We start from the raw sequence: 13,506 nt of genomic DNA on the forward strand, positions 1-13,506 counted from the left end.
TGGTCAGGGTGGACACACAACAGTGTGTGCATGCGTGTTGCTTCTCTCTGGCCAGGGTGGATATTCACCCTCCGACAACAGTGTGTGTGTGTGTGTGTGTGTGCGCGCTTATTTGTATGTGTGCGCTTGTGTATGTGTGCGTGCGTGTCTCTCTGTGTGTGTGTGTGTGTGTCTCTCTGTGTGTGTGTGTGTGTGTGTGTGTGTGTGCATGGATGTTCTGTTTTCAGTCCTCATTTAGACATCATTGTGTGTGTGTGTGTGTGTGTGTGTGTGTGTGTGTGTGTGTGTGTGTGTGTGTCTCTGTGTGTGTGTGTGTCTCTCTGTGTGTGTGTGTGTGTGTGTGTGTGTGTGTCTTCTCTTTTCAGTCCTCATTTAGACATCATTGTGTGTGTGTGTGCATGTGTGTGTGTCTCTCTGTGTGTGTGTGTGTGTGTGTGTGTGTGTGTCTCTCTGTGTGTGTGTGTGTGTGTGTGTGTATCTCTGTGTGTGTGTGTGTGTGTGTGTGTGTGTGTGTGTGTCTCTCTGTGTGTCTCTCTGTGTGTGTGTGTGTGTGTGTGTGTGTGTCTCTCTGTGTGTGTGTGTGTGTGTGTGTGTCTCTCAGTGTGTGTGTGTGTGTGTGTGTGTGTGCATGGATGTTCTGTTTTCAGTCCTCATTTAGACATCATTGTGTGTGTGTGTGTGTGTGTGTCTCTGTGTGTGTGTGTGTGTGTGTGTGTGTGTGTGTCTCTCTGTGTGTGTGTGTGTGTGTGTGTCTCTCTGTGTGTGTGTTTGTGTGTGTGTCTCTCTGTGTGTGTGTGTGTGTGTGTGTGTGTGTGTCTCTGTGTGTGTGTGTGTGTGTGTGTGTCTCTCTGTGTGTGTGTGTGTGTGTGTGTGTGTGTGTGCATGGATGTTCTCTTTTCAGTCCTCATTTAGACATCATCTTGACAAACTCTGTTAGAAAAGAAAGAACAAAATGCAGTCAGTTTTCGTTCATTTTGATATCTGGTTAGCTTTAGTTTAAACATATCTGAGGGGTATTTCACAAAGGCAGAATTAAGAAATCCAAGATAAGCAATTAAGCGAGGCTTGACATAGCGTTGTCTGGTCATCCTAGCTCAACGCGTTTCATTAACGGCAATCCAGGATGAATAGGAGCGACTAGGTCAAGCCAGGCATAAGCGAATCAGGATACGTGCGCTTTCTCGTTTCTGTAATTAGCAAAATGCCGAAAATAGCGTTATTCACACAAAGTGAACAACCACTTTTGATACACTAACAATGCTGTAAAGTTTGGGGAAATACGGCTATTTCTGTTAATCAGCGAGAGTAGGCGTGATGTCTATCAACAACCAGCCATAACTTCCCAACTCTACCACAACTTCCGGTATAGAATAACATGTGCTTATTAGGTATTAACAGTGCATAATAAGCAGTTAACAATTCATTACTAACAGTTAGTTAACTGTTGTTATCCTTTAATAACATTAACTAACTGTTAACATGCAGCTTGTAAGTGTTAATAAGCAGCCTTTTAAGTTGCTTACAAACATATTCGTTAACAGTTGTAAGTGTTAACAAGCAGCTTGTTAATGCTTGTTAATGGTGTATAAGACAAAAAGGTGGATAACTAATACGCTTATAAGACCTTTCTTACCTATTTGTAGTACATTTTGCAGCCCCCCAATCTAAAGCGAGGATCATGTAGCCTATAGTTCCACAAGCCCAACCTTCTATCACTCTATCTAGCTTGGTTTAGCTGTGAGAAATGCACCTTCAAAATTGTTGCAGTGAGCAGGTATCAAACCCTGGTCTCCTGCATCAGAGAGTGCATCACTACTTATTGAGCTACACTACTTTTCTTATACAGCTGATGAAATTGTTTATTTTGATTCTATATTCCGAAGTGCTATATCAATCTAGCTATGTTTTTTACAAATATGTTTCTGATGGAAAAGTGGTGTTTAATTAATGCAGAAACAGACCACGAATGTTCGCCTCTGTTCAAGGCAAACTGAAACGTGTTTCAAATCGATCACGAACGTTCGCCTATGTTTGCAACTTTGAACCAGAGCTTTGAACGCACCCACTTATCGTCTTTAAGCCTCGGTTGCTAGGTAACCAAACTATATACAAAGCTGGCATATCTTTAGACTGCTGACAAACTGTTTTATGCGTTCACTGAACAAAGATTATGGAAATTAAACACCACTTTTCCATCAGAAACATATTTGTAAAAAGCATATCTAGTATGATATAGAACATCGGAATATAGAATCAGATTTTCATCAGCTAATTAGGAATAGTAGTGTAGCTCAACAAGTAGCGATTCACTCTTTGACGCGGGAGACCGGGGTTCGATTCCTGCTCACTGCAACAATTTTGAAGGTGCATTTCTCACAGCTAAACCAAGCTAGATAGAGAGATAGAAGGTTGGGCTTGTGGAACTATAGGCTACATGATCCTCGCTTTAGATTGGGGGGCTGCAAAATGTACTACAAATAGGTAAGAAAGGTCTTATAAGCGTATTAGTTATCCACCTCTTTGTCTTATACACCATTAACAAGCATTAACAAGCTGCTTGTTAACACTTACTACTGTTAACGAATATGCTTGTAAGCAACTTAAAAGGCTGCTTATTAACACTTACAAGCTGCATGTTAACAGTTAGTTAATGTTATTAAAGGATAACAACAGTTAACTAACTGTTAGTAATGAATTGTTAACTGCTTATTATGCACTGTTAATACCTAATAAGCACATGTTATTTTAAAGCGTTACCCAACTTCCCAATTCTACCAGAACTTCCCAACTCTACCATAACTTCCCAACAACTTCCCAACTCTACCATAACTTCCCAACTCTACCATAACTTCCCAACTCTACCACAACTTCCCAACTCTACCATCACTTCCCAACTCTGCTCAGTATCTCATTAACTGCAGGACAGCAGGCTGTTTACTTTTCTCTGTAAACACATTATCAAACGTGTTTTATCATCTATACTATACGCACACCTTTTGTTTGAACAGGAGTACACACACACTCATTCAGTGGGGGGGGAGCTGAATATTCACACACACACACACACACACATACACTCGTTCAGGTGGGTGCTGAATATTCACACACACACACACAAACACACACACACACATACACTCGTTCAGGTGGGTGCTGAATATTCACACACACAAACACACACATACACACACACTCGTTCAGGTGGGTGCTGAATATTCACACACACATACACACACACTCGTTCAGGTGGGAGCTGAATATATAATAGTTGTGTTGGAGGTCAGAGCTGGTGTCCAGATAATGTTTCCTGTCAGGTCATCTCTAAGCACAGTGTGTGTGTGTATGTGTGTGAGTGTGTGTGTGTCTATGTGTGTGTGTGTGTGTGTGTCTATGTGTGTGTGTGTGTGTGTGTGTATCTATGTGTGTGTGTGTGAGTGTGTGTGTGTGTGTCTATGTATCTATGTGTGTGTGTGTGAGTGTGTTTGAGTGTGTCTATGTATGTGTGAGTGTGTGTGTCTATGTGTGTGTGAGTGTTGTGTGTGAGTGTGTTTGAGTGTGTCTATGTGTGTGTGTGTGTGTGTGTGTATGAGTGTGTCCATGTGTGTGTGTGTGAGTGTGTGTGTGTGTCTATGTGTGTGTGTGAGTGTATATGTGTGTGTGAGTGTCTGAGTGAGTGTGTGTGAGTGTGTATGAGTGTATATATGTGTGTGAGAGTGAGTGTGTATGAATCTATGTGTGTGTGTGTGAGTGAGTGAGTGTGTATGAGTGTATCTATGTGTGTGAGAGTGAGTGTGTATGAATCTATGTGTGTGTGTGTGAGTGAGTGAGTGTGTATGAGTGTATCTATGTGTGTGAGAGTGAGTGTGTATGAATCTATGTGTGTGTGTGTGAGTGAGTGAGTGTGTATGAGTGTATATATGTGTGTGAGAGTGAGTGTGTATGAATCTATGTGTGTGTGTGTGAGTGAGTGAGTGTGTATGAGTGTATCTATGTGTGTGAGAGTGAGTGTGTATGAATCTATGTGTGTGTGTGTGAGTGAGTGAGTGTGTATGAGTGTATCTATGTGTGTGAGAGTGAGTAAGTGTGTATGAATCTATGTGTGTGTGTGTGAGTGAGTGAGTGTGTATGAGTGTATCTATGTGTGTGAGAGTGAGTGTGTATGAATCTATGTGTGTGTGTGTGAGTGTGTGTGAGTGTGTATGAGTGTATCTATGTGTGTGTGTGTGAGTGAGTGAGTGTGTGTGAATGTGTATGAGTGTATCTATGTGTGTGTGAGTGAGTGAGTGTGTATGAGTGTATCTATGTGTGTGAGAGTGAGTAAGTGTGTGTGCGTCTGTGTGTATATGTGCGTCTGTATGTGTAGTGTGTGTGTGTCTGTATGTGTAGTGTGTGTGCGTCTGTGTGTATATGTGTGTCTGTATGTGTAGTGTGTGTGCGTCTGTGTGTATATGTGCGTCTGTATGTGTAGTGTGTGTGTGTCTGTATGTGTAGTGTATGTGCGTCTGTGTGTATATGTGCGTCTGTATGTGTAGGGTGTGTGCGTCTGTGTGTATATGTGCGTCTGTATGTGTAGTGTGTGTGCGTCTGTGTGTATATGTACGTCTGTGTGTGTAGTGTGTGTGTGTGCATCTGTGTGTGTAGTGTGTGTATGTGTGTGAAGTGTGTATGGGTGCGTTTGTGTGTGTAGTGTGTGTGTGTGCATCGTGTGTGTATGTGTGTGTAGTGTGTGTGTGTGTGTATGTGTGTGTAGTCTGTATGTGTGCGTCTGTGTGTGTGTGTGTGCATCTGTGTGTGTAGTATGTGTGTGTAGTGTGTGTAGTGTGTGTGTGTGCATCTGTGTGTGTAGTGTGTGTATGTCTGTGTAGTGTGTGTGTGCATCTGTGTGTGTAGTGTGTGTATGTGTGTGTAGTGTGTGTGTGCATCTGTGTGTGTAGTGTGTGTGTGCATCAGTGTGTGTGTGTGTGTGCATCTGTGTGTGTAGTGTGTGTATCAGGGTTTCCGTTGTCCGGTAATTACCAGACATTGGCCGGAAAAAAAATGAAATGTCCGACAAAATTAAATCTCTCCGGTCAAATTGTCCGATTGAAATTGGCTAATAATCCCGTCCCCTAACGCAATCTGAATTTGAGAATAAGCCTTAATATGTAGGCCTAAGCCTATATTATACGTCCTCTGGCTATGTTTTTAAATGAACAGGCTCTACCGGTTGAAAGTTATTAAACAACACGCATAACCTATGCTGCATTTCAAATAAGCGCACGCTTAAAACGTCCATGTTAAACAACGAACAAATGAGAGGCGGTTCAAACATGGCCAGGCCCAGGCAGACTAGCCTTAAATGTTTTTTCAGAGGCCAGACGCGATGGATGATGATAAATTGGTAACGTCTGAAGCCTCAGATGTCCGGTCAACTCCACCACCACCAGATAAAAAGCAGAAGTGTCGGGCGTATCTGTCGGAATCAGTGACATTGGAAGTGGAGTTGCGGGGGGTGCGGCCGCTCCAAGTCATTCTCCGTGTACACTGGACATGCAAAGTGTTCTTTACCCAAAGCATACAGTAGGCCTATGCGTTCTCTGTCTATGATCGGCAGGGTTAGGGCCTCCTCGACGAGGCGATTACTGGTCCGCGGATAATTTCTGGCACAATTAAACAGTATCATTGAACCGCGGCCGAAAGAAAAAGAAACTAAACATTTCCCAGAATAGGAAACATTTCTTAATTTATTGTTATCAAATAAAGAGGCATAGCATTAGGGGGTAGTGGTGTGAGCGCTCATTCTTGTGTGTGCGCATCTGTGCAAGTTAAACAGTCACCACTGAGATAACGTGGGTAGCAGCAACAAACAACGTAGCCTTTTTAAAACAACGAACGAAGCGGACTCTTGCTGTCCATGAAAATATACTGGCTAGATCTTGTTAGGCATGTTTAAGTTAGGCTAATGAACATGTTGCATTCTATACAGATTATGTAATTCTTCTGGCTACATAGCCTGTCTCCAGTTTTCCTCAGTTTGATTAATTAAGAAGGGATAATAGGATATTTGACCGGCATATCATCAAAATGTCCGGAAAACGAAACCTCTGCCGGTCACTTTGACCGGCACCATTTTTTTCTAGCGGAAACTCTGGTGTGTATGTGTGTGTAGTGTGTATGTGTGTGTAGTGTGTGTGTGCATCTGTGTGTGTAGTGTGTGTATGTGTGTGTAGTGTGTATGTGTGTGTAATGTGTATGTGTGTGTAGTGTTTGTGCATCTGTGTGTGTATGTGTGTGTGCATCTGTGTGTGTAGTGTGTGTGTGTGCATCTGTGTGTAGTGTGTGTGTGCATCTGTGTAGTGTGTGTGTGCATCTGTGTGTGTGTGTGTGTAGTGTGTGTGTGTGCATCTGTGTGTGTAGTGTGTGTGTGTGTGTGCATGTGTGTGTGTGTGCATCTGTGTGTAGTGTGTGTGTGCATCTGTGTGTGTGTGCATCTGTGTGTAGTGTGTGTGTGCATCTGTGTGTGTGTGTGTGTGTGTAGTGTGTGTGTGTGCATCTGTGTGTGTAGTGTGTGTGGGTGTGTGTGTGCATGTGGGTGTAGTGTGTGTGTGTAGTGTGTTTGTGCATCTGTGTGTGTGTGTGTGTAGTGTGTGTGTGTGCATCTCTGTGTGTGTGTGTGTGTAGTGTGTGTGTGCATCTGTGTGTGTGTGTGCATCTGTGTGTGTGTGTGTGTGTAGTGTGTGTGTGCATCTGTGTGTGTGTGTGTAGTGTGTGTGTGCATCTGTGTGTGTGTACCCTCAAAGTCGACAGTTCCGTCCCCGTTGTTGTCGGCCTCCCGGATGACGTTTTCGATCTCGCGTGCGCTCGTCGTCTCTCCGAGCAGCTTCAGCATGGCGTGACGGAGCTCCTCTGTGGTGATGGAGCCGTCCCCATCTGTGTCAAACTACACACACACATAGTCGCCATCTGTGTCAAACTACACACACACACACACACACACACACATAGTCCCCATCTGTGTCAAACTACACACACACATAGTCCCCATCTGTGTCAAACTACACACACACACACACACACACACACACACACACACACACACACACACACATAGTCCCCATCTGTGTCAAACTACACACACACACACATAGTCCCCATCTGTGTCAAACTACACACACACACACACACACACACACACACACACACACACACATAGTCCCCATCTGTGTCAAACTACACACACACACACACATAGTCCCCATCTGTGTCAAACTACACACACACACACACACACACATACACACACATAGTCCCCATTTGTGTCAAACTACACACACACACACATAGTCCCCATCTGTGTCAAACTACACACACACACACATAGTCCCCATCTGTGTCAAACTACACACACACACACACACATATTCCCGTCTATGTCAAACTACACACACATTTCAGTATTTCATTTGGAATGACTGATGCTGATTAACACACGCATCCAAATATTCAAAAAGAGGCAGTTATGTTCTTCTTCTTATTATTATTATTATTATTATTATTATCATTATTATCATTATTATGTTTCACATCTAAATTATGGCTGTCAAAATAACAAAGAGCCAGATTAAACACATTTCTATATGACATTTGACCCAGTGCAATCCTAGAGTTAGTGTAAAAGAGTAGAGTTAGTGTAGAAGAGTAGAGTTAGTGTAGAAGAGTAGAGTTGATGATGACACTAATAAGTAGAGTTAGAAGAGTAGAGTTGATGATGACACTAATACAAGGCCGTAGTCATGATGTCAACATTGGGGGGGACCAAATCTGTGGTGGGGACTGAGAGACCCCCAAACAGAATTTCTATACATTTCCTACCATGCAAAAAATATTATTAAAAATCACAACAGTCAATTAGGGTATTCCAAACTTTTGACAGACATAGGCATGACATGGATGGCTGGATTATGAACCCCTGGGCACAGATGTCCACCCCCCCCCCCTCTTCCTCCTCCAGACGGGTCCTGAGGCATTCTCCCACGGAAGATTTTTTTTTTTTTAAATGACCCTTTAAATGATGACTTCTGGTTAGGGCTGGGATAAACGATTATTTTTTAAACGATTAATCTAGCGATTATTTTTTCGATGCATCGATTAATCTAACGATTCATTTTTTCAGTCCGATTCGATTTCGATTCGATTCGATTATCGATTATCTCCCCATTAATTGACTAATAGCAACCTATACATGTTGATTTACATATCTGAATGAAAAAAACATGAATTACTTAACATTGGAATATATGTTTATTGCTCTTAAGATTCCAAAATAAAAGACTATACAAGTGCAAAGTAATGCATTCTTAGTCAGAGGTAGCATTCAGTTCAGTTCAGTAGGTCTAATTGAGTGCCTGTCACTTTAAGACGACGTTCGTGAGGAAATCCCTGCAATTAACATTAACACCGTTAAAACGCTGCTGATGTGTGAATGCAATTCATAAGTTAGTTCAAATAACGGTTCGTAGCCTACTTCTCCTTGGGACAAGCACTTTTGAGTCTTGGAAAACACTTTCCATTTACATTGGGATTTTGCAAACATTCAGAGTCAATAAAATGAGCCCTACATGAGTAACGAAATTGACAAGCAGATGTAAGTAAGCATGCTAAACTTGACAACCGAACAGTATTCTAACGTTAGCTTTGAGATACTGCTTGATTGCATAACTTAACTTAGTTTGGTCTCCTCAATGTAGGCTACTATGTTGTGATGAGACCTTAGCAGAGTTAACTTGACTGCAGCAGTTTTGAACAAATTTGCACAGCATTGTCATGTTGCTAAGCGGATTTAATAGCAATTTAGCCAGCCGTGTTCTATGCAATGCTTCTATGTGGCAACAACAATCCTTCAACAATTGTGAATATTTAGTTAAATGCTCATGCAGAGGAGGGGCAGCGGGCTCATTACGAGAGAGAGCGGGGCGGGGCAAGGAAAGGCTGCGTGCAGCTCAATGAAAGGATTTTATCTTATCTTTAATTTAAATAGTACAACATAGAACATCAATGTGTGACGACCGGTTTTGAGTTCGTGGCGCCCCACCACAGATTAGTCAACGTATGGGAAACACTGAAGGTGTGAAACATATGGGAAACACTGAAGGTGTACAATTCAAAATATTTGTCAGCACGCGTTTTGGGTCTGACAAATCGACGCGCATATTTTGCGTCGACGTATTTTTTGCGTCGAAGTAATCGATTACGTCGACGCGTTGTCCCAGCCCTACTTCTGGTGAGTTTTGTGAAAAGTTCCCTTTGAGTCTGATCGGCTCCAAACATGTATGGGATTTCCTTAGCCTGTGCTACACCTTTCCAACAAGTTTTCTGAAAAATGTACCAGTAGCTGCATGCGATATTGTTGACAGCCCTACCTCACTGCAGTAGGGTGCAGTAAATGGTATAAATAGCTTTTGATAGCGCACGTCACTAACGAAAAATGGAAAACCACCAGGACAAACCACTCAGGGGTGTAGGTTACTCTGGAACCATCACTAGGTCACACATTTTTGCATTACGTTTGATTACATTTCAGATGGTGGTGCGTGTTGGTTTCCTGTAGGCCTAGTATAATGCTTTTTTCTGTCTTTATTTTTCTATGTCCGTATATTGGGGGGGGCATTTTGGTCATATTTGAATATTGGGGGGGACACGTCCCCCTCAATGTCTATGGTGACTACGGCCCTGCACTAATAAGTAGAGTTAGTGTAAAAGAGTAGAGTTAGTGTAGAAGAGTAGAATTAGTGTAGAAGAGTAGAGTTAGTGTAGAAGAGTAGAGTTGATGATGACACTAATAAGTAGAGTTAGAAGAGTAGAGTTGATGATGACACTAATAAGTAGAGTTAGTGTAAAAGAGTAGAGTTAGTATAAAAGAGTAGAGTTAGTGTAGAAGAGTAGAGTTGATGATGACACTAATAAGTAGAGTTAGAAGAGTAGAGTTGATGATGACACTAATAAGTAGAGTTAGTGTAGAAGAGTAGAGTTAGTGTAAAAGAGTAGAGTTAGTATAAAAGAGTAGAGTTAGTGTAGAAGAATATAGTTAGTGTAAAAGAGTAGAGTTAGTGTAGAAGAGTAGAATTGATGATGACACTAATAAGTAGAGTTAGTGTAAAAGAGTAGAGTTAGTATAAAAGAGTAGAGTTAGTGTAGAAGAGTAGAGTTGATGATGACACTAATAAGTAGAGTTAGTGTAGAAGAGTAGAGTTAGTGTAGAAGAGTAGAGTTGATGATGACACTAATAAGTAGAGTTAGTGTAGAAGAGTAGAGTTGATGATGACACTAATAAGTAGAGTTAGTGTAGAAGAGTAGAGTTGATGATGACACTAATAAGTAGAGTTAGTGTAGAAGAGTAGAGTTAGTGTAGAAGAGTAGAGTTGATGATGACACTAATAAGTAGAGTTAGAGTTGATGATGACACTAATAAGTAGAGTTAGAAGAGTAGAGTTGATGATGACACTAATAAGTAGAGTTAGTGTAGAAGAGTAGAGTTAGTGTAGGAGAGTAGAGTTGATGATGACACTAATAAGTAGAGTTAGTGTAGAAGAGTAGAGTTAGTGTAGAAGAATAGAGTTGATGATGACACTAATAAGTAGAGTTAGAAGAGTAGAGTTGATGATGACACTAATAAGTAGAGTTAGAAGAGTAGAGTTGATGATGACACTAATAAGTAGAGTTAGTGTAGAAGAGTAGAGTTAGTGTAGAAGAGTAGAGTTGATGATGACACTAATAAGTAGAGTTAGAAGAGTAGAGTTGATGATGACACTAATGGAGTGCCCACCTCTCTGAAGACTTATTCTACACTAATAAGTAGAGTTGATGATGAATGAGTAGTGTGTGTGTGAGCAGTGTGTGTGTGTGAGCAGTGTGTGTGTGAGCAGTGTGTGTGAGTAGTGTGTGTGTGTGTGAGCAGTGTGTGTGTGTATGTGTGTCCACCTCTCTGAAGGCGTGTGTGTGTGAGCAGTGTGTGTGTGTGAGCAGTGTGTGTGTGTGAGCAGTGTGTGTGTGCGAGCAGTGTGTATGTGTGAGCAGTGTGTGTGTGTGAGCAGTGTGTGTGTGCGAGCAGTGTGTGTGTATGAGCAGTGTGTGTGTGAGCAGTGTGTGTGTTTGGGAGCAGTGTGTGTGTGTGTGAGCAGTGTGTGTGTGTGTGAGCAGTGTGTGTGTGTGTGAGCAGTGTTTGTGTGTGTGTGTGTGTGTCCACCTCTCTGAAGGCGTGTGTGTGTGAGCAGTGTGTGTGTGTGTCCACCTCTCTGAAGGCGTGTGTGTGTGTGTGTGTGTGTGTCCACCTCTCTGAAGGCGTGTGTGTGTGTGTCCACCTCTCTGAAGGCGTGTGTGTGTGTGTGTGTGTGTGTGTGTGTCCACCTCTCTGAAGGCGTGTGTGTGTGTGTGTGTGTGTGTGTGCCACCTCTCTGAAGGCGTGTGTGTGTGTGTGTGTGTGTGTGTGTGTGTGTGTGTGTGTGTGCCACCTCTCTGAAGGCGTGTGTGTGTGCCACCTCTCTGAAGGCGTGTGTGTGTGAGCAGTGTGTGTGTGTGTGAGCAGTGTGTGTGTGTGTGTGTGTCCACCTCTCTGAAGGCGTGTGTGTGTGTGTGTCCACCTCTCTGAAGGCGTGTGTGTGTGTGTGTGTGTGTGTGTGTGTGTGTCCACCTCTCTGAAGGCGTGTGTGTGTGTCCACCTCTCTGAAGGCGTGTGTGTGTGAGCAGTGTGTGTGTGTGTGTGTCACCTCTCTGAAGGCGTGTGTGTGTGAGCAGTGTGTGTGTGTGTGAGCAGTGTGTGTGTGTGTGTGTGTCCACCTCTCTGAAGGCGTGTGCGTGTGAGCAGTGTGTGTGAGCAGTGTGTGTGTGTGAGCAGTGTGTGTGTGTGTGAGCAGTGTGTGTGTGAGCAGTGTGTGTGAGCACCTCTCTGAAGGTGTGTGTGTGTGAGCAGTGTGTGTGTGTGTGAGCAGTGTGTGTCCACCTCTCTGAAGGCGTCCTTAAGCTCCTTGAGGCCGATCATTCCCGCTGTCTCAGCCAGCAGTTTGGGGGCCATCAACTCCACAAAGTCCTCAAAGTCCACACGTCCCCCAACTGTAAACACACACACAAAGTCCTCAAAGTCCACACGTCCCCCAACTGTAAACACACACACACACACACACAAAGTCCTCAAAGTCCACACGTCCCCCAACTGTAAACACACACATACACACAAAGTCCTCAAAGTCCACACGTCCCCCAACTGTAAACACACACACACACACAAAGTCCTCAAAGTCCACACTTTCCCCAACTGTAAACACACACACACAAAGTCCTCAAAGTCCACACTTCCCCCAACTGTAAACACACCCACACACACACAAAGTCCTCAAAGTCCACACTTCCCCCGCCTGTAAACACACACACACAAAGTCCTCAAAGTCCACACGTCCCCCAACTGTAAACACACACACACACACAAAGTCCTCAAAGTCCACACGTCCCCCAACTGTAAACACACACATACACACAAAGTCCTCAAAGTCCACACGTCCCCCAACTGTAAACACACACACACACACAAAGTCCTCAAAGTCCACACTTCCCCCAACTGTAAACACACACACACAAAGTCCTCAAAGTCCACACTTCCCCCAACTGTAAACACACACACACACACACACAAAGTCCTCAAAGTCCACACTTCCCCCAACTGTAAACACACACACACAAAGTCCTCAAAGTCCACACTTCCCCCAACTGTAAACACACCCACACACACACAAAGTCCTCAAAGTCCATACTTCCCCCAACTGTAAACACACCCACCCACACACAAAGTCCTCAAAGTCCACACTTCCCCCAACTGTAAACACACACACACAAAGTCCTCAAAGTCCACACTTCCCCCAACTGTAAACACACCCACACACACACAAAGTCCTCAAAGTCCACACTTCCCCCAACTGTAAACACACACACACAAAGTCCTCAAAGTCCACACTTCCCCCAACTGTAAACACACCCACACACACACAAAGTCCTCAAAGTCCACACTTCCCCCAACTGTAAACACACACACACAAAGTCCTCAAAGTCCACACTTCCCCCAACTGTAAACACACCCACACACACACAAAGTCCTCAAAGTCCACACTTCCCCCAACTGTAAACACTAGGGCTGTCACTTTACGTTCGAAAATCGATTGCACAATCGATTGGACCAAACAACACAAGTTTCGAAAACTAAAATAAGGAATCGATTTTAACCAAATATGTACACTATTAATTTTAAACGAATTAAACAAATAAAAAGGATAGATGTAACAAAATTCACAAACAAGAATATAAGAATATAAAATAATTCCGAAGTGCAGTAAGCATTGCGAAAGCTAAAAAGAAAATTCCCACCAATTTTACGCACCGGAAACAGCTGTTTCAATCAGCTGCTGTGCTGCTCGTGTTTTGCCAAAAAATGGAGGACAACGCGATCAACCTGTGCGACATGAGAGAGACGAGTGATAGGAGGAG

General features: G+C 43.1%; 1 protein-coding gene across 1 annotated transcript in view; it reads right to left on the bottom strand.

Annotated features, from left to right (window-relative positions):
* Positions 1-904: 904 nt before the first annotated feature.
* Positions 905-13,506, bottom strand: part of cabp5b (calcium binding protein 5b) — a 44,215-nt gene continuing 31,613 nt past the window's right edge. Inside the window, exons 5-7 of the mRNA XM_076299093.1 lie at positions 11,975-12,084; positions 6,772-6,919; positions 905-930 (exon numbers count right to left, since the gene is read on the bottom strand). Of these exons, the coding sequence (XP_076155208.1) occupies positions 905-930; positions 6,772-6,919; positions 11,975-12,084 (284 nt within the window). The remainder of the gene's footprint in view (positions 931-6,771; positions 6,920-11,974; positions 12,085-13,506) is intronic.

This window comes from Alosa pseudoharengus, unplaced genomic scaffold, assembly GCF_046254945.1.
Source record: "Alosa pseudoharengus isolate Yale_2024_CS ecotype anadromous, Long Island Sound unplaced genomic scaffold, YU_APseudo_1.1 YU_APseudo_1.1_scf_21, whole genome shotgun sequence".
Classification (NCBI taxonomy): domain Eukaryota; kingdom Metazoa; phylum Chordata; class Actinopteri; order Clupeiformes; family Clupeidae; genus Alosa; species Alosa pseudoharengus.